The 21,999-nt window shown below is 44.2% G+C and overlaps 1 protein-coding gene across 2 annotated transcripts in view; it reads left to right on the forward strand.

The window, feature by feature from the left end:
- Positions 1–225: 225 nt before the first annotated feature.
- The window catches only part of PDZK1IP1 (PDZK1 interacting protein 1), a 355,951-nt gene continuing 334,177 nt past the window's right edge, over positions 226–21,999 (forward strand). For both annotated transcript variants that reach the window (XR_010026045.1, XM_063139340.1), the window contains exons 1-3: positions 226–435; positions 18,365–18,473; positions 20,818–20,922. Coding sequence is in view for 1 of the 2 variants with exons in the window: in XM_063139340.1 (XP_062995410.1) it covers positions 369–435; positions 18,365–18,473; positions 20,818–20,922 (281 nt within the window). In the remaining variant the exon portion in view is untranslated. The remainder of the gene's footprint in view (positions 436–18,364; positions 18,474–20,817; positions 20,923–21,999) is intronic.

Here is a 21,999-nt window from a genome sequence, read left to right on the forward strand (position 1 = left end):
CCCCCTGGATTCTTTCCAAACCATTAATGAGATGCCAGAAAGTCAAAACTGCAGTTCTGCAAACTGCATAAAAACCTAGTGGACGGGCAAAGAGGAAACAGGTAAAATAATTCCATCCCTACTTAGGTGGTGCTAGAACTGCTTGATTTGCATAGCTGCTTCTGAGTGGCAACCCTCCAATGAATGAGTTTGATAATCTACCAGGATTATTACCTAGGAGGGAGGCATGCTCAAATTTACCTTGGGTGTTCAGATTTCACATTTTGCCTTCCTGCTTTCTTCAGAGAAGGAGCAAATCCACCCCTCTACTTACTGCAAAGAATTCAGGGTGGTGATCATCAGCACAGCCACATCCCTGTGCCATTAACATGAATGCTCTTCTGGCTGTTACCGTTTGTCTCCTGGTTGCTTTGGAACCTGTGAACTGTCAAAGAGGTAAAACATTTATTTTATTCGACTACTTTGGCCAATTGTTCTATTGGGATGTTTACAACAGTAGATTTCTACTTGATTTACATTTGTTGGGTTTTCCAAAACCTGCAAAAATGATGATTCCTGAAACCAACATTCCCAAGATGACTTTTAATGCTAGTAGTAACGATGGTGTGTGTGTGTGCTTCCAGATGAGCCCTTTATGGCACCATCGCCTCACTTCATTCATGGAACTTTACAAGAGGGAGGCGATGCCCAGATGTTGTCCTCTTCCACTCATAGCCACCTCTGTTTTCCTACCAATTTTTCCATCTTCCCCCCTCCTAATGCAGAAAATCTGTTAAGGAAGAAAAGAGGGAATTGCAGCACAATGCCTTCTGACTGGTAGCACAAAGAGCCCTCTGTTAAATGTTTCACTGTCCTTCATTGTTCCCTTTTCCAAATAAATTTTAAAATGTTTTAACTCAAATGATGCAGGGCTTCCCATTCACCATTGTTCACTAATATTCACCTCTTTTCATTTCTTACACATTAACCCTACCTTGTTTGCTCCCTCACTCTTTTTATGACTTCTCCCCCCACCCACCCCACACACTTGGAGAGGAGAGAATGTGCAGTGCAAAGTTCTCTTCCCTTCCCACTGAATTATTACAGCCCAACTCTACTTGACTAAAGTTTGGAAAAGTAATTGGGGCACAAGCCATAATGTCCAAGCAGACATGAGTTTAGGTACCTCTGTCTTAGGGTGACCATATGAAAAGGAGAACAGGGCTCCTGTATCTTTAACAGTTGTAATAGAAATTCAGCAGGTGTCATTTGTATGCATGCAGCACCTGGAGAAATTCCCTCTTCATCACAACAATAAAAGCTGCAGGAGCCCTGCCTAGCATGACCAGATACAAAAGAGGGCAGGGCGCCTGCAGCTTTAACTGTTGTGATGAAGAGGGCATTTCACCAGGTGCTGCATGCATACAAATGACACCTGCTGAAATTGCCCTTTCAATACAACTGTTAAAGATACAGGAGCCCTGTCTCCCTTTTCATATGGTCAGTACAGATTCTGTATGGCAAATTCCAAGGAAGTTGTCTTGTTCTGCTGTGATCTAAGGAAATAACTCTGGGGCAGTCAGACAGCATATGTCCCAGGACGTGGTCTAGCCACCTGCTAAAGCTAATCAGGTTTGGTTCTGTTCAGGGCCTGGATGGGAGACACCATCCTAGGTACCCTATGTATGCTTCCTTGAGTTCCATGAAGGAAGAAAGGTGCAGTATAAACGTACTATATAAAATAAACATATGAGCACCACCTTCTGATCCATGGTTGAGTAAGCTGTGAGCAAAAGAGCACCGATACAATGTCATATATGTAAATCAAGAGCATTTTTTTTAAAAAAAGCAGCACAGTAGAAAATGAGATGTTGTAATATAATGCTGCATGACGACTTTCTGAAAACATCATGTCCCTATCCATGTGATAATGATGGAGGTTTCCAAATGACACTGACGATTCTAAAGAATAATTAAGCAATTAGAAATAAATCATGTGCCAAAAAGCTGCCAGCTCACAGAGCCAGACCGAAGTCTCTGCAGAGGATGTCTTCAGAAGAGACAGCTGTTTCCCATGCTGGCTGTATGATTTAACACAGAACTGGAATTGCAGGAAGTTTTATTGCAACTGAGAGTTACAAGACTGCACAGGTTTTTGCTCAATGAGACCTTCCCCAGCCTATTATTAGACAGGACAGTGCCACCCATCCTGGCCCTAGCAGGATCCCTTGTCCTCTTTGACTAGGAAGGTCCAGCACAGCTGCTGGCTGGCCTGGAACACTAAATCAAAGCCAGCACATCCAGCCTTTCCCTCTTTTGCTGTGTAAATACTGTCTTGATGGGTGACTAGGTGCACTAACCAAAAACAAGCAGGTGTAGTTGTTCTCTATCTATTTCTCCCCTGGTCCTTTTGTTTCCTCTGCCTAAAATAGTAGAGCAAACACTGCAGGCAAAAGAAATAGGAGGACGAAGGGAATGGGGTTAAGAATGAGTGCCTTGAGACCAGACTTCCTCAACCTGGTGCCCTCCAGATGCCTTGTACTGTAACTTCCATAATCCCCAGCCCCTATGGCCAATGGAGTACAGAGATGGCATGAGGAGGAAGTCTTACCTGCTGAGTTTATGAGTATTCCACGGCTGCTCAAGGCATAGGAGCCCTTCCAGAAAAGAAAAGCTGTGGGGGTGGGGGGCGGTCATGATGTTGTCACGATAACTGCAACAGAGCTGCACAGTTAGGATGGCCGAATTATGACCCAGAAACTGGTCCTGGATTTTTAACAGCCCTGCGGGTGCCAAAACCGGAGCCAAGTCTGTGAGCATCACCATACAGGGGGAAATTGCATTTGCTTCTCTGCCTGCACATTTGTCCCACATTACTTCCTCTTTTGAAAGAAGAAGTAAAGAACCTGCACATGGTCCATTCAGTGGGCCGTTTTGATCCCGATGCTTTTCCTGCACACAGCAGGAGATGGAGGCAACCTCCATCTTTAAAAATAAGTCGGACTTACTGGGGTGTGTTTTTGTGGCGTGAGGAAGGCTAGAAGGGGTGGGAGGTGCGCGGGAGTGAGACATTGTGAAAGGGACCTGTGAAAAACCACAAGTCCCCAGTAATGCGGGTGCAATAAAACACTCAACTGATGGAGCTCTGTGTGAGAAATGCATGGGAAGAGCTGTGTCCCATATCCTACTTTGCATCTCTGCTGCTGTCAAAGGGTTGAGGCACCCAATTCTCTGGGTTGTGACCCACACTCTTAGACTAGATTTACACTATTGCTTTATAGTGGTATCGAAGTGCACTGATAACTGTTGGGGCACAGTCCACATTCCACATAACACTTCCATAGTGTTATATCCTGCTTTTTTATTCCACATTACTAATGATTTGACACAAGGTGTAGATCTGGGCCATAGTGAAGCAATGTGAAATAAATGCTTCCCTCTGCGCATTCTAATGCCAGCTTCCAACATAAATCCTCCAACAATCACCTTCTCTCTAAAAATAGGAGAAAGGGGGTTAAGTTGAGCTTCCAACTCCCCCCCCCCCCCAGAAAGTCTCTCACATCTCTAACCCTGAAGGAAATTGAACAGGTGAAGCTTTCCCTATGACTTCATCATTATGCTGGGTAGAGTGGAGCTTCACCTATCACATTTCACCCAGTCATGCAGCTGTAGAACCATCACTATTTTAAGAACAGCCTCCCCCAACCTGGTGCCCTCAATGGCTGTGCTGGCTGAGGATTTTGGAAGTTGGAAACTAACACATCTGGAAGGCACTAGGGCAAAAGAACTCCAGATGTGTTGCAATTGCAGGTGATTGCATGTAGCTCCATGCCATCAAAAGCCTTACCTGCTGAGTTTCTGCATATCAGTCCCCTGATAAAGGGAGATGGACAGGAAAAAGGCAGGCTTGCTTTGTGTCAGAGGGGCTGAGAGGGAGAGTTGTCAAACCTAATAAAGGATCTGCTAAATGTTAATGATGTTTGATGAGTATAAGGCAAATGCTGTTGTGAGCTGGTAAGTCCAAGCACATTCTTTTCAGCTTGGCTAAAAGGAGAGGCACAAAGTGTTTTCTCTCTCTCTCTCCTTGGGATAAACTAATCATTTTACAATTACTTTGATATAGTTCTCATATAATCTAGTGTAGATTTCCACAGCCTGGTGCCCTCCAGAAGTTGGACTACAACTCGCAGCATTCCTGACCATTGGCGATAGTAGATGGGGCTGATGGGAGATGAAACATACAGAAGGCACCAGGTTAAGGACAGCTGAACTAATGGAAAAAGAGAACTCTTGGTGTAAAAGAGAAAAATTCAAGATTTAAAACAGAGGAGTTCTAGAAAGTGTTTGGGGCCTATGTCCTCATAATCCAATTGTCAACTGTTCAAAAGCATTCTTAAAATGTCTCTCCTCTCTCCACCCTCCACGAAGATGTTTACTCTGGATTAGCAGCAGAACTCTGTGACTTCAGCAGTAGCTCTGCTCTGGATGTTTAAGTCTTCCTTGTACACAATACTCCATTTGTTTTTATTGGGCACAGGCCCAGTAAAGTGTAGCCAAGGCCATTCCCTTGGCTGGATCATCGTTTCTCTGATAAACTTCAGCTGATACACAGGAGTCTGCAAACGTCAGAGTCTGTGGAGCTATGAGACCCCAAAATCAGTAAGAGGTATTAAGCAAATGAATAAATGACACCCTTATGGCCATGTATAAAACCTATGATGGTCAGATGCAAAATTAGACAGGGCTTCTACACCTTTAACAGTTGTTTAGAGGACAGGATTTCAACAGATTTAGCTTGTATTCCTTTTTCCATACAACTACTAAAGGTGCAGGAGCTCTGTCCTCTTGTGCACCTGACCACTTTGTATAAACAGATTTGGGAGTGATGAAGATAATGCCCATAAGAAGCTACATATCATACATGCATTCATGATGAGGACGTCCCATTAAGCTGTTGCCCAATGAGTGGCTGTCATGGGAAAATTGATTACCTTGACACCAATACAGTATTTGATAAGTCTTGCTTGCAACAGCCACTAAAATTAACATGAGTTGTGGCCATTTATGACAAGAGATGACAGGTTGTGCTCATATTTTCAAGACCAGCAAGGTTTTGATTATAACTGTGAATTTTCATTAGAAAAAAACTAGTGAAAATAAACTTTAAAATTTAATGGCAATATGTATTAACACTTACCCGAAACTTCGTTTCTAAGCCTTTTGGGAAGGAAGAGGAAAGAGTGATCTAACCCTTAGAGTGTAATTCTATGCACCATTACACAGAAGTACATCCCAATCCTAATAAGTGTATTCCTAATAAATGAGTTTAGGATTAGAGCCTTACAGCTCAATCCTATGCATGTTTACATAAAAGAAAGTCCTTTCAATTTTAATGGGGCCTACTCCCAGGAAACTGGGTATAGGATTGCAGCCAAAGTTTATCACATGAAACCCAGTCCTATACACTTTTACTTGTGTCAGTAGCATTGCAGTAAATTCCAGAATATACATCAAAGGACTTGCAAAATCGGCATCAGCTGTGGTCTGGTATCTGTCAGACTACAATATTTGTACTTGATTTGATTCCCACAAATCAAGCACAAATATTGCAGCAACTTATTTATTTCCCCTATATTGGAATTTTCCTTTTGTTTTAGAGCTTTTGGCATGATATTTATGTAGTCATCTATTTTTGTATATTTTGTATAGACCTTTCGATTGGCCATATAGTTGTGTGAAATTCTACATGTTGACTTCCTGCTCTGCTCCCTTCTGCTATTGTCACCAAGAGGTTGTTCCTAAAAATATGTTATTTCCTTAACCTTCATTAAGGAAATGAAGAGTGCATTAAGAGTGCATTCACTCTTGAACCGATGTGTTAATGTATAACTCTTTAAGAATGGGTTGAATGTAACCACTAACTCTGGCCTCATGAGACTGAAGAAAAGTTTGAAGTCCTACTTCCATTGAAATGCTCCTAAACAGCACATTCCTATACATGTCTGCTCAGAATTGCTACTCAGCATTGTGTTCAATGACATTTACTCCCAAGTAAGTGGGTATAGGATCACAGTCATAGTAGTTATAAACTCCTATTGTTTGAAGTCTTATATAAAAAATATATATCCGGTGCAACCTAGTATGGCCAACTTCTTAACTTTGGCCAAACTTGTATTGTCCAATGTCTTATAGAGCCTCTTGACTCAGAGAATTTTTGTAGGTAAATTTCAGGGGTAGTGGTGGCCCATGTTATTCTAAAAATTGTAACCAATCCATTTCTTATAGAGAGTGGATGGGAAATCACTTCTTGCACATATTTTTGCACCTGGCCACCCTGGCTCCCAGAGGTTCGGAGGCAGATGCTGGGAGGTGGCAGCAAGGTGTTGGAAAAGAGATCTGTATGTCAAGCATCCTGCCCTGTGTCCCATCAGCTAGCCTGCTGCCTTCAGGTTGAGTGGGAGCTGCTGTCCCATCACCACAGGTGAAGCAAGGTTCTATTGCCAGTTCATTCAGTTGTACATGGGATGGAAAAGGGGTACCATCTTGTTTTTCGCCTCTGGCTGCAAAATATATCGTATTGATCTAGCCAGGCCCAATAGCAACTTGTGGGACAGGCAGGATTGTAGCAGGATTGTGGAAGAGGTGGAAAGGCTTTAACCCTCTTCCCCAAGTGCCATGCCATTGAGAGAAATGCATCCATGCATTTAACTAGGGTGACCATATAGAAAGGAGGACAGGGCTCCTGTATCTTTAACATTTGCATGGGAAAGGGAATTTCAGCAGGTGTCATGCTGCACCTGCTGAAATTCCCTCCATCACAACAGTTAAAGCTCCAGGAACTCTGTCCTCTTGACAAGATACAAAAAAGGGAAGGGATCCTGCAGCTTTAACTGTTGTGTTGAAGAGAGAATTTCACCAGGTGCTACATGTATACAAATGACACCTGCTGAAATTCCCTTTTCTATACAACTGTTAAAGATACAGGAGCCCTGCCCTCCCTTCCGTATGGTCACTAATTTACCCTTGTTTCTCTTTTGACACTTATGTGCCACTACTGGGATTTGTCCTGGGCTGTAGCTGCTCAAGTGGCTCCAGGGAGTCAAAACTAAGGAAAGTTCCTGGGGCTAATGTACAAAGCTCTATAGCAAACAATTAACACTTCTGTAATACAAACTAGGCACTTTTATGGGAAAACTCCCCCCTAGGCAATGCTATGCAACTAAGCAAAACAATTGACTGTTCAAAGGAAAGAAAAGGTTTTTCAAATGTCTCAAGCTTCGAGGTGGAGGAGGAAGCATCACCGCTTTCTCACGCAACCTCTCCGACTGTCTCTTTGGTGCTAATCTCACTGAATGTTTTAACTTCCGGCGATTTTTAGCATCTAGTAATGTTTTGGAATGTTCACCCCCGGAAGTTGACTCCCTGTCTCCTGAGAACATAGGATCTGGCCTTGAGGAGACAGACTCCGGGAGGGGCGCATTTGCAGCTGAAGGCTCTTCGGTGTGAACTTCCTCCCCCACTGGCTCGGCATCTTCTGAATCAGAATCTGTTTCTGATGGACTCTCTGCATCACCTGGTCCCAACACCGGAGCAGAAGGGGCGTACATGACAGGATTCTTATTTAGCCGAATGAACATGAACTCGACATTTAGGTTTTGTGGGCTTATTTTAGAGTTGGTAGCTATTATTAAGGCATGGTTCCTGTGCCACTAACAGTTGCCTGACAATAGGGGAAACAGTTGTTGAAGCTTTACCTGTTGTATTGCTGGGGAAAGCCCACTCTTCTGCTGGCCAGGCAGCTGAGAAAGACATAAGAAGAGTCCAGCCAGGAGTTGGCAACCGTACCTCGGCTTCACTATGGATGCATTTTATCAAAACGTATTCCTTGTCCTACAAGTACCCTTGGCATGGTACACCTTTTCCTTTCTTGTTCTCTGCTTGTTGTTGAACATTATCTGGATGTTAATAGATAATCTGTTGGAATTGTTTGATTTGAGAGGCTCCAGCTTCATGTAGGGTGGTGGGGAACAAATCAAGTAGTCTTTGAGCTCATTTCAATCCTATGGCTGGCTCTATGATGGGGTGGGGTGGGGGGCTTGGACATGGCAGCTGCAGTGGGAGGCCCAACCTGGAAAACAACGAAAACTGAGAATTCTTTTAGATTGCGTCTGATCTTTTTGAGTACTGTGTGCGGAGTGCAAATGGTAGCACTGTTAGGGGGAGTGGACCCTCTGATGGTCTTGGGGCCCTGGCATGCGCCACCTCTTGGAGCCAGCCAGAATTCTACAAAGGATTACTAGATCCCAAATAAATAGAGCTCCTGAACCATTAATAGTAGGGGTGTGCACGGACCCCCCGCTCCGCTTCACTTGCAGATCCGCCATTTTTCGGAGCGGGTCGCTCCGCCCCGCCCCCGCTCCGCCCACTTCCGCTCCGCTCCGCTCGGAGCTCCGGATCGGATCCGGAGCTCCGTTTTTGCCCCCCCATAGGCTTGCATTGAAAGCTAAAAAAGTAAACAACTTTTTTTCCGTTGAAGTTAGAAACCTCACGTTTGGCACCATGACACCTCATGGGCGTATACACACACACGCCAAGTTTCAAGGCAATCCCATCATCCCCTGATTTTTGGCGAATTTTTGAAAATCGGGCACCCCATTCACACCCCTTGGGATAGCTCCGTCAATTTGCATGTTACAAACCTCAAACTCGGCACCAGGGCAGCTTATCCATGTGTCCACATGCACGCCAAGTTGCAAGCAAATCCCATCATCCCCTGATTTTTGGCGCGGCTCTACCCTCTAACGCACCTCCCATAACCCTAATTCACACCCCTTTAGATAGCTCCGTCAATTTGCACGTTAGAAACCTCAAACTCAGCACCATGATAGCTTATCCACGTGTCCACATGCACGCCAAGTTTCAAGGCAATCCCATCATCCCCTGATTTTTGGGGAATTTATGAAAATCGGGCACCCCATTCACACCCCTTGGGATAGCTCCGTCAATTTGCATGTTAGAAACCTCAAACTCGGCACCAGGAGAGCTTATCCATGTGTCCACATGCACGCCAAGTTGCAAGCAAATCCCATCATCCCCTGATTTTTGGCATGGCTTAACTCACCCCAAATTGTCCCATTCTACAACTACGTCAATTTGCACGTTAGAAACCTCAAACTCAGCACCATGATAGCTTATCCACGTGTCCACATGCACGCCAAGTTTCAAGGCAATCCCATCATCCCCTGATTTTTGGGGAATTTATGAAAATCGGGCACCCCATTCACACCCCTTGGGATAGCTCCGTCAATTTGCATGTTAGAAACCTCAAACTCGGCACCAGGAGAGCTTATCCATGTGTCCACATGCACGCCAAGTTGCAAGCAAATCCCATCATCCCCTGATTTTTGGCGCGGCTTAAACTTTTTAACTCACCCCAAATCAAGTCCCATTCTACAACTACGTCAATTTGCACGTTAGAAACCTATCCTTTGGTCCCATGACAGCTTACCCATGTGTCCCCATGGACACCAAGTTTCAAGGCAATCCCATCATCCCCTGATGTTAGGGGAACTTTTGAAATTTGAACACTCCAGTATGTCAGGGATTTAAAGTTGCAATTGCAGACAGCTCAATGGGGCCAGTTCCAAGGCAATCCCAACATGCCACGAGATAACCCTAAATCTTCTGGCACATTTGAAAAAGGGATTATTGAATTTGATAAAGTCTAAGTGAGCGCAGGAAGGACTTCTCCCCTGAGTCAAAGCAAGACACATACACCATCGCTGCAAGGCGGGAAGGGGAGAATTATTATTATTATTATTATTTATTTATATAGCACCATCAATGGAAAGCAGGCAGGCAGCATGCATTGTAGTGCCGCAAGGATGGCTTGAGCACTAACGCATAGCAAACCAACCCATAAGTGGGCGCAAAGTGAGGCAAAGATGGCTGGTTGTTTCTTTCTAAGCCAGCAGTTACGCCTTGAGGGGCACAGAGGAGGACGATTGGGAGCAAACCAGGCACCAGGCGGGCAGAGAGGCAGGCAGAGTAGGCGAGGAGTCAGTCCTGGCAGATGCCCCACCACAGCAGCACCCCGGGGGAGGCGGGCAGGCAGGCAGGCAGGCTGCGGGCATTTCTGGGGGCACAAGGAAGTGATGGCTGGTTTCTAAGCCAGCATTGCAGTTAGTCACGCATTGCAAACGCAAACCATCCCAGCGAGTCGGTCACCGAGGAGGACAGGCTAGCAGAGGGGCAGGCAGAGTGACATGTCATAGATCTAGTATTGGGGAGGAGTCAGTCCCGGCAGATGCCCCAACACAGTAGCACCCTGGGTGGGCATTGGAAAACGCCATCTTGTGGGTCAATACTTCCCCCACCCCATGTCCTGCAGGGTTGCCTGCCTAACCCTTGTGGGGATGGGAGATGGAGAGCTTAGAGTGGCAGTGCCAGCAGCAGCCTTCGGCTTTCCCCTGGAACCAGTCGCCTTGCCCGCCTCTTTCCCCAGCAAGATCGCCTGGTGCTGCCTATGAAGATGCATCTTCATGCTGCTGGTTCCATAATGCCCTGTCGATGAACCCCTGCTTAGGCTGAGTTTGCAGTGGCGACAGACAGCAAAGCGGGGATCCGCTCCCAACTCAAAGTGGTCCCACACGATGCTTGTCTTTCGTTTCTGTGGTGACACCACCAATTGCCCGCCTGAGCTCTCTGGTGTTGCCACAGAAACAGGGGTGTGGGATGAGACTGGGGAGAGAGCCTCGGCCTGCTGCTGCTCCTCCTCAGCCCCCACATCCTGGAGGCCCACCGCCTCCTCCTCCTCCCCCCCCTCCACTGTGCTGAGGACCTCGTCTAGGTCCATCAGCGGGCTCGTGGGCTGAAAGGAGAATGAAGGAGTTGGGGATACTCCTCCTCCTCTAATGGCACTGCTGCCACGTGCCTCTTGCAAACGGGCACTTTTCCCATTCCCACCCTCAAAAAGAGAACGCCGGGCACAAGTTGCAGAAGAGAGTGGCTCTGCCTGCTGCTTGTCCTGCTTCTGTTTTGGAGCAGTCAGCCAAGGAGTTGCCCGTTTGAGTTTCACAGGAGGAGAGGAAGCCCTGCTGGCAGACTGAGCCTTGCTGCTTTCAGCACGCCTGCTTTCTCTTTTCATGATGACTAACAAAATATTAATACTACTAATACTATGTATAAGGTACTACTAAGAATATGTATAAGAAGAATATAATATGTTTAAATGTAGGGAAATGGGACAAGAACAATAAAATATACTACTACTAATATGTATGAGAATATACTACTAAGAATATCTACAAGAATATAATAATATGTTTTAGAATATTACTAATAAATGTAGGGAAATGGGACAAGAAATGGGACAACCACTACTATAAGAAGAACAAAATATGAATACTACTACTAATATGTATGAGAATGTATACTAATAGACTACTAAGACTATGTCAAAGAATATAATAATAATATGTTTAAGAATAGGGAAATGGTGTGCGTATGCTTTCCCCAAAATGCTCAATCTGTGGCTGCCTGTTGAACTTGACAAAAGCAGCCCACTCCGTCGAAGTTACACAGAGAAGAAAAAGAGAATCCAATTTTTTTGGTATATTTGGTATATAGAAGATAGAAGGAAACACAATCAGGATTTAAGAGAGGGGAGGGGGAAAAAGAACCAACCACTACTATAAGAAGAACAAAATATGAATACTAATATAATATGTATGAGAATATATACTAATGGACTATGTGAAAGAATATAATAAAATATGTTTAAGAATATAAATGTAGGGAAATGGGACAAAAAGTGTGTGTATGCTTTCAAAAGAAAGCTTTCACAAAAGCAGAACAGTCAGGCTTTAATACAGGGAAGGGGGGGGCAACCAACCCAACCACACACTCCAAAATTCAAAAATAAAGTTTATATTAAATCAAAGTAAGGGGAAAACACAGGGCAAACTAAGCTACAAGTCAGAAAGAAGCAAACAAACACACACACGCGCCAAACTAAACCTATATTAAATTAATCTATCTCCAAAGCAGGAGCACTAGCTAAGTAAGTGTTCCCTCCACGAACGCCAACCCACAAAGAGACACAAAACAGAAAGTTCTCAGGGTGGGTCTGCCTTAGTCCCCCCTCCAACGCTGGGATTGGAGGAGGATGCTTTCTGAGGAGATGAATTCTCATCAGGATTGGGAGTTGAATGTGCCTGTCATCGCTTCCAAAATAATAATAATAATAAAAAAAAAAAACCCAAACCCCGATTTTTAAAAAAATATTGCACGTGAACCACAGCACGCAGAAAGTTGAGAGTGGTCTCAAAATGACCCCCATCCACGACTCTCTGTGCACAAGAATTTTCAGAACGATAGCTTAAACCCCCCCCCAGTTATCCCCGATTCTTTCCCTCAATGCAATCCTATGGGCGAAAAGCCGAAACGCCGTTTGAGCCCTGCGGTTGACCCGATTTTTAAAAAAATATTGCACGTGAACCACAGCACGCAGAAAGTTGAGAGTGGTCTCAAAATGACCCCCATCCACGACTCTCTGTGCACAAGAATTTTCAGAACGATAGCTTAAACCCCCCCCCAGTTATCCCCGATTCTTTCCCTCAATGCAATCCTATGGGCGAAAAGCCGAAACGCAGTTTGAGCCCCGCGGTTGACCCGATTTTTAAAAAAATATTGCACGTGAACCACAGCACGCAGAGAGGTGAGAGTGGTCTCAAAATGACCCCCATCCACGACTCTCTGTGCACAAGAATTTCCAGAACGATAGCTTCAAAAACAACGTAGTTATGCGCGATTATTTGCCGCAATGCAATCCTATGGCGAAATGTTTTCAAGATGGCGACCGGAGCGCTCCGACTGAACTCGGAGCTCCGAAAAATGGTCGCTTCTCTTCGCCTTGCTTCTAGGGGGTCCGCGGTCCGCTCCTACTCCGCCTCTGGGTAAGGCGGAGCAGGCCAATCCGCTACTGCTTCTACGCTCCTAATCGGAGCGGAGCACATCCCTAATTAATAGTTGTGCAAAATAAGGAATTTTGCAAGCCACAGGGCTGAAAAGCACCTGTTGGAAGTTTATCTACACAATTATTGAATATAAATGACTGAAGTTACTGAACTCTTTTGAATCTGGGCATTCTCAGCTTCTAGATATTGGCTTTTCTAAATTAGATTGTGCTTGCTCTCCTTTGATTAGACTAGGGGTGGGGGGACATGTGGCCCTTCAGGCATTGTTGGATTGCAGTTTCCATCAGCCCTTGCCAGCATGGTCAATAGTGAAGGATGATGGAGTTGCAGTCTATCAACATCTGAAGGGCCACATGTTCCCCATCCCTGCACCAGGCTAATGCTGGGACAAGCATTTCCATCCTGTTTTGCAGTTACAACAAGCCAGAGTATGGGCGGAATATGGGTTGAATGTTGGTTGTCATTGAACCATGAGTTTATTTATTTATTTATTTATTTATTTATTTTATTACATTTATATACTTCCCCATAGCTGAAGCTCTCTGGGCAGTTTACAAAAGTTAAAAACAGTGAACATTAAAAAAGTAAACAAAATTTTAAACCATCAAAAATATAAAAACAACAGTATAAAACAACAGCATCCATTTAAACAACAGTTGTTTAAACAAACAAACTTAGCATATGTTGTTAAATGCTGTTAAACGCCTGGGAGAAGAGAAAAGTCTTGACCTGGCACCGAAAAGATAACAATGTTGGCACCAGGCAAGCCTCATCAGGGAGGTCATTCCATAATTGGGGGGCCACCACTGAAAAGGCCCTCTCCCTTGTTGCCATCCGAGCTTCCCTTGGAGTAGGCACTGGAAGGAGGACCTTAGATGTTGAGCGCAGTGTACAGGTATGTTCATGTCAGGAGAGGCGTTTTGTCAGGTATTGTGGTCCCAAGCCATGTAAGGCTTTATAGGTTAAAATCAGCAATTTGAATTGGGCTCGGAAACGTATAGGTAGCCAATGCAAGCGGACCAGAATCGGTGTTATATGTTTGAATCTTCTGGTTCCAGTTATCAATCTGGCCGCTGCATTTTGCACAAGCTGCAGCTTCCAAACTGTCTTCAAAGGCTGCCCCATGTAGAGGGCATTGCAGTAATCTAATTCAGATGTTATCAGAGCATGGACAACTGAAGCTAGGTTATCCCTGTCCAAATAGGGGCGTAGCTGGGCCACCAAACGGAGTTGGTAGAAGGCACTCCGTGCCACCGAGGCCACCTGGGCCTCAAGTGACAGAGATGGTTCTAGGAGAACCCCCAAGCTATGAACCTGCTCCTCCAGGGGGAGTGCAACCCCATCCAGAACAGGTTGAACACCCACCATCTGGCCAGTTGTTGTTGAATCATGGGTTGCTGTGTTGTTTGGACCTAGCTGCATTAACAAACCATGGATTGTTAACCACAAACAACCCACAATTCACAACCCAACAACAAATCTCTTGATGTGTTGTTCATGGTTAACAAACTATGGTTTGTTAGCAGGTTTGGGTTCACACAACACAACACAACACCTATTTGTCAACAACAACTCAAAGTTCAACAAGAACCTACTCCCATCCCATACTCTGGCTTATCATGTTGTGTGAACCCAACCACAGTGTGCACATGAGATGGCAGAAGGATGTTCTTCTAATTTCTAAAGGAAGGCAAGATGTGAAATGGCAGGAGAGAACTTTGGACTGTTTTGCATTAATTGCTCTAGTCCAGCATTAACCAAGGCAAAACAACTGCTGTCACGTTGCCCTTTTTTAGAGCTTTGACCCTCTGCTTCAAGAATTCCACAGATGTTTTAGGACTACTGAGAAATCTGGGAGGTGGATGGAGGTGGTTTGGAAAAAGCTCGGTTACTAGCTTGTACTTTCCTTCAACAACTTGAGACAACTTAAACCCTTTCCTCATAATCAGCAAATGTGTGTTTGTGGGAAATTAGAACCACAACTGTTGTCCCTGCTCCAAGCCTTTGTACACTCAACCAGAGTTCTGAAAAGGGCCCCTGACTGCCTTTTACAGCATTTCTCTGATAGCACAAAGAACATCTGCATGAATCAAGCTTATGCATAGGTAAGATCTATTCATCAGACCATCAGATGTGGTACTCAGGGGTGGGTACAGTTGGCACAATGCCAATTTTCTTTTCATACCCATTGGACATGTGAAATGGGCTTTGCAAAGCATGTTGGAAGCTAGATCTACACTACTGCTTTATAGAAATATTGAAGAGGTAACTGTTAGGGAACATTCCATATATTGCTTTCATAGTGTTATTTCCTGCTTTTTATTCCACATTCATAATGGTTTGACACAAGGTGTAGATCTGGCCAAGGTGATATGTTTTTCTTTGTTGTGATTAAAATAAATTGAGTCAAACGGCTAAACAGGTGTAGCAAAAAGAGAGAGGGGGGGGAATCAAACATAGTCCTGCCTTATTAACAGAGATAGAAGCACACAGAAGTTAAAAAAACTTTAGACTTAAAAGTGATGGTTGACATAGGGTTGGATCCTGATTACTTACCTGTAAATAAGTGAGAAAGTGTCATTGTACATGTATAGAATTGCACAACTAGTTGAATTTGAGTCTTGTTGAAATCATTGGGTCTAGTTAGTAATGATTTCAGTGGGAACCAAACTCAACAAACTTAAACCACATTCCTATGAATGTTTAAACAGAAAAATGCCCTACAAGTCCCAGCATTCCCTTGACAGCATGGCTGACTGAAGGACGCTGGGAGTTGCAGGACACTTTTCTGTTTAATCATGCGTAGGATTGCACTCTTAATTGAGTAAGACTAAATATGAAATCTTTCTAACAGACGGCTGCATGTTCAAACGGTTTCTTTTTCCTCCTCTCTGTAGAAATAATCTTGAATATTTCAATTTGATTTAATTTTAGATTCTTCTCAGATTTATTTTTTCTGTTAAATATACATTTTGAAATGGCTAAGAGGGTGATGAGGAATTAAATGGTAGCATTGAAAGACATTTACTTGGATGAACAATCAACTTCAATAACTCTAGAGTCAGGATACTCAAGAAGTGATTAACCAACAGTTTGCTAGATTTTGCTTTAGTCAGGCAAGTAAGGCTGAGAACATTAGCCTAGGCCCATTGTGCTAAATCACGATAATCCTCTTTGGAAGGACCTAACAATTAGCAATGGATTGCGACATCAGGTGAACTCAGCCTTGTTTTCTTTTCTGGGGTGAGGCAAAGATCGCTGGGCGTAGAGAGGGCAGCATATCATGGCTGGGCAGTGAGTCATAAACTTGGGAAGAGACCAACCACCCTTCTAGAGATGAAACTCTTCAACAGAGTTGACACAACTGCTCCTAGCATACCATCTCATGTGAAGTAGTTGCTTTTGGCAGCTTTTGGCATTACTTTCCTGCCTCCAATCTCTCTTTGTTTAGATGGAAATATTTTACAGCTGGCACTGAAGGCCATCCTCTGTGGACAGAGACATGTTGCCATGTTCCGGACATCGAACAGAGTTGCCTTTGTTCTTTTCGTTTTTACAATTTCCTTTCCTTTAACATCTCTCTCTCTCTCTCTGGCCTTAGCTAGACCTAAGGATTATCCCAGGCAAATGGAGGGGTCGTCCCTGCCTGCTCCCCAGATCTCCTGTGTGTCATTTTGATGCACAGGGATGATCCCGGGACAATGTCGCTCCCTTACAACATATTCAAATGAGATTAATATTGATCTGGTTTTTTCCAATAAAATTTGAGGAAAGAGAACTTATGTTCAGTGGTGAGGTGGTTCATTTTGAAGTGCAGATGCTGATCATGACAATCCCCATAGCCATGACCCCAAGCAGAGTCCAAAAATGCAGGTAGCTGTGTGGATCCATATCACAAACCAGGGGGGTGTCTATGTGGCCTATTTACCCTGTCATGGCTGTGCAGTGGTGCTGTGTTGTTTATATGATGCAGCCGCCAACTCACAGACATATCGGGCTTCTACCTCAAAAACTGCACTTTTTCATGTTGTCATTTTACCATGATTTTTTTAGTTGCTCCGAGGGCACCATGTTGTTTCCCAATCTGTCAGTGGTGGCCTCGGTTTGGATTAGTCAGTGGGCGTTGCTGGGGGTGGCTGCAAGTCCCAGAGTAAGTCCAGGAAATGCAAGGCAGGGGGTGGGCTTCATAAGCCAAATGGTTGACATCACTGTGGTTTTTCCAGCTGGATAGTCCCACCCTCCCTCCTGCCGTCTTAATTTATTGTTCTCATCTTGCAGCAGCGATGTTGTGGGGTTTTGAGGAAACCCAGCTACAAAGTGGCAGCATATAGTTTATGCAGTTCTGTTTTCACCAGGAGCAGGTACTTGTAAACCTTTCAGGTCTTTATTGCCCACTCAAGCTCAGGCTACCCCAAAATTCTTTGCTTTGCAACAGGGAACAATATGTTCTTGCTGGGAAAGTTCACTACCACCACCCCACCACCCTCCGCCCATCACCAGCTACTATGAGGATTGCTGGATTTTGCACTTGTAGAGTTTTTAAAAGGACAATGTGCTACACAAAGTTAAAAAGGACAAATTTAGATTGGTTTCAACCTAAATTTGTGCTTTTTAGTCCTCCATGGCACTGAAAGTTGGTATTTTTGTTTGTTTGTTTGTTTTCGTTTTTTTTGCTAATCTTGCATTGTACAGATTTGGCAGTACAGCGTCAGCAGGAGTACAGCCCATGAGGGGGCCTGTTTGTTGGTTTGTTTTTTTTAAAAATTGCCTCCATATCCCCCAAAGTTGCCCACCCTGCTGTAAAGCATCTGGCTTTGGATGTCTGATCTGCTGAATGCCAACCATACACATGCAGGACTTCATTTTATATTCTGAGCCAGAGAATGTTTCTTGATTTGTGGTAAAGCTGATCCCTCCAAGTTGGACAGATTCATAGCCTGAACCAGATAATTATGAACTCCAGCAACATTGCCAAGAAAAATCAATGAACAGAAGCTCTTGATTCCCAGCTATTTACCCTTAATTAATGCCTTATCACATAATTGATCAGAAACAAAACCATTCTTGATTATCTTGTGATGATTTCATGGGTTTTCTTCTCATCTTGGGTGGGAACCTCTTTAAGGTGCAATAAAACACAGAAAGGAATTTCTTTATGGTGGGTGGAGTGTAGATCCTAATCGTCTTGATTTATGGATGTGCACAGCTATTCAGATACTCCTCCTCCTGTTTAACATTCATTAAGCACCAACACTAACCTTGGGACTTCATGGAAATGGGGTGCCGTCCAGATAAATAATAGTTTTCAATCTAGGTGGATGCCGTGTTGCAATTAATACAGAAATGGACTACCCTATCTATATTAGGATCCTTAATAATAACCTTGATTGAACTCTTTTTCTTGACAGCTCGTGGGAAGCTTCAGCCATGGATGCAGGGTGCCATTGCAGTTGTTGTCTTCTTGGTTTTGGCAATGATTGCCTTGGTCGTCAATAGATTATGGTGCCAGGATAAAGAGTAAGTGCTGACTTTCCTTTCCTCCACCTGTATGTACTTCTGTGGTTGCAGGGCTTCTTTGCTGATGTATACGGGTTACTTGAGGGCCAAACTAGATGTGATGGAAGGAGATCTCTGAGCGAATTCCACCCCCCCCACACACCTTTTAAACGTAAAAGTATCTGCAGGGGCCTCCAAATTGGATTGGGACTGTCACTGAAATGCTGGGGAAATGGAGTTTAAAGCTTCCCTCCCTTGCTGTTTCCCCATGCTTGTATTTGCCCCCATGATGGAGAAAATGCAGGAACCTCAATGTTTCCCCTTGCAACACAAATAGTGCAGAGCGGTAAAGCAGCAGTTTCTGCAGCTGAAACTCTCCCCACGGCCTGAGTTCGATCCCAGCGGAAGCTGGTTTCAGGTAGCCGGCTCGGGTCGACTCAGCCTTCCATCCTCCCGAGGTCGGAAAAATGAGTACCCAGTTAGCTGGGGGAAAGGTAATCACGGCCGGGGAAGGCAACGGCAAACCACCCCGCTATAAGGCCTGCCAAGAAAACATCAGCGAAAGCTGGCGTCCCTCCAAGAGTCAATAATGACTCAGTGCTTGCACGAGAGGTTCCTTTCCTTCCCCCCCACCTCCTTCTCTCCCTCCGTGTGTGTGTGTGTGTGTGTGTGTGTGTGTGTGTGTGTGTGTGTGTGTGATTGAAATTAGGAAAATAGCAGGGGGTTGCAGCTGCAGGAGGCTAAGGTTTCTCTCCCTAGTTCCATGGCCCTGATTGGATCCCTCCCTCCCGCCCCATACTTGTGTTTAACCTTGTTTAAATAATAAAAAAGAGCAGGGGACTCAGTCAGAGATTTCCCAATGTCACTTCTATCCCTTACCTCCAGTAATAGGCTGAGGTTACCTCCTATCCTTGTGGAGTCATGGTGGATCCACATATCAGTTGTCAGGTTTCTGGTTTCTGCATCCAGGTTAGGCATCAGATTCATGAACGGGAAGACCTGCAGTGTAGAAAATCCTAGCAGAAGTCTGGCTCTTTCTACAGACACGTGTAACCGTAGTCCAGGAGAGCCCTGATTAATATGCCAAGGTGGTGGAAGGCATGCCATTAACTCTTTGGCTTAAAGAAGAATGGCCATGTTGACGCCAGGGAATAAGAGACCTATGAAAATGTGTTTAATGTCTAAAATAAAATAAAAACTTTTAATTAATTAACAGATTTCCAATTCTATGGTTATGTGCTACAACGTGATTGAAACGAATACATCCTGTGGTTTTCAGACTTTAAACTTTCAGAGGATCCTTTTCACATTGACTTAGGTTCTATTGTCCTATCAGATCAGGCATTCCCTACTGCCAGTATAGAATCATAGAATAGCAGAGTTGGAAGGGGCCTACAAGGCCATCGAGTCCAACCCCCTGCTCAATCCACCCTAAAGCAACTCTGACAGATGGTTGTCCAGCTGCCTCTTGAATGCCTCTAGTGTGGGAGAGCCCACAACCTCCCTAGGTAACTGATTCCATTGTGGTATTGCTCAAACAGGAAGTTTTTCCTGATGTCCAGCTGGAATCTGGCTTCCTTTAACTTGAGCCCGTTATTCCATGTCCTGCACTCTGGGAGGATCGAGAAGAGATCCTGGCCCTCCTCTGTGTGACAACCTTTTAAGTATTTGAAGAGTGCTATCATGTCTCCCCTCAATCTTCTCTTCTCCAGGCTAAACATGCCCAGTTCTTTCAGTCTCTCTTCATAGGGCTTTGTTTCCAGACCCCTGATCATCCTGGTTGTATTGTAGACAACAATGAGTTATCATTTTATCCTTCAGACCTTAATGATGTTCTAATGCTATTCCAACCAACCATGCCATGACAACAAATGGCAAGTCCCCACCAGCCTGCCTTTGTACTGAGATCTTCATCAGAGGTTCTTCTCCAGTTGCCCCCACTAGTGGAGGTTATGAGACAGCCTGTTCCATGATAGCCCTCAGCCTGCAGAAGGCTCTTTCCAGATAGGTATTCCTGGCACCCATTTTATTGACATTTAAGTGCCAGGCAAATACTTTTCTCTTTCCCAAGGCTTTTTTAAAAATCCTTATGAACTGTGATGTGTTTATATATTGTGATGTCATTGTAGTTTCATTGCTGTGTTTTCATATGTTTTCTGCTATGCTTTTATTGTTGTTTACTATTTTATTATAATATGTGATTTTGTTTATGGTAGTAAGCTGCCACCCTGGCAATGCCTATGGGCATGTAGGTACAGGATATAAAATTCAGAAACAAACAAATCTGTGGCACTGAAGTGTAGCATCCATGTGCTTGAAATCCATCCTTCTGGTCTCCTAGCAATCTTTCTATTTGTTTCTACAGTGATTCCTTTGCGGAGAAAATCACAAACATGAGAGGCAACAAGGACAATGTGATCATGTCCAATGGTACAGAAGGAAGCTATTCAACAGCTGCAGCAGCTTTCCGGTTAGGGTCGTTTTCTAATCTAATTAAAATATTCTAGTCTAAGTAATAGCACAATCCTATAGATGTCGATTCAGAAGTATGCCCCATTGTGTTGAATTGGGCTTACTCCCAGGAAGTGAATATAGAATTACAACCAAATACTTGATGAGAAGGTGGGTCTCCAAGCCAGATTTTAACAACCTATCCTTGATTTTTTTTTTTACTTTGAGTGACTTCCTGCCAATTGACAAGCCATGATAACATGACCATGTAATAAATAACCAGTTCTATTTGGCTATGCTTCATTTAGTAATTTCTTCTACTTGTTTAATTTGGTCATGTTATCTAGCAAACATCCTTGAAAAGTTTTACATGCAAGAGCATAAGAGCTGAAATATTATCACTATGGATGATTCCTCTTGAGAAATTACATTTGTCGTGTGACTAGGGCACATGCATGGGCTATTACGTGCTTAGATGGATGGTTGAGCAAACATGTAAATTATCTATTAGTACAGCTCTGTCAAACTCAGATCAGAGATAGGGCCAAACTTCTGACCTAGTAAATAAATATCCAGATGCCAAACCCATTCTTTATGGGCACCCCCATTAGTTTTGATGGGAGAAGGGGAAAGATTAGAAGTGTGAATACCAGTGGTTGGGGAACAAAAGCAGGAGAGGACCATTGTTATCTTGTCCTGCTCCTCGGCTTCCCAGAGGCATCTGGTTGGCCACTATTGGAAAGAGGATGCTGGACTAAATAGGCCTTTGGTCTGATCCGGCCCATCCCATGTGCTCTTATGATGTCTTAGAACAGCCTTCCTCAACCTGGGGCGCTCCAGATGTGTTGGACTGCATCTCCCAGAATGCCCCAGCCAGAGCTGGCTGGGGCATTCTGGGAGTTGTAGTCCAACACATCTAGAGCGCCCCAGGTTGAGGAAGGTTGTCTTAGAATATTCACCACCTAGCCCTAATGTGCACTTTGCTGTCAAGATCCACAAATTGTTGTTAATATGCAGTATCTATCAGTTTAGCTAACCTCACAGGAGTATGATTCAAAGGCAGGTGGGGAAAGAACCATGCATGTCGTCCTGAGCT

The sequence above is a fragment of the Elgaria multicarinata genome, chromosome 1 (assembly GCF_023053635.1).
Source record: "Elgaria multicarinata webbii isolate HBS135686 ecotype San Diego chromosome 1, rElgMul1.1.pri, whole genome shotgun sequence".
NCBI classification, from domain to species: Eukaryota; Metazoa; Chordata; class Lepidosauria; order Squamata; family Anguidae; genus Elgaria; species Elgaria multicarinata.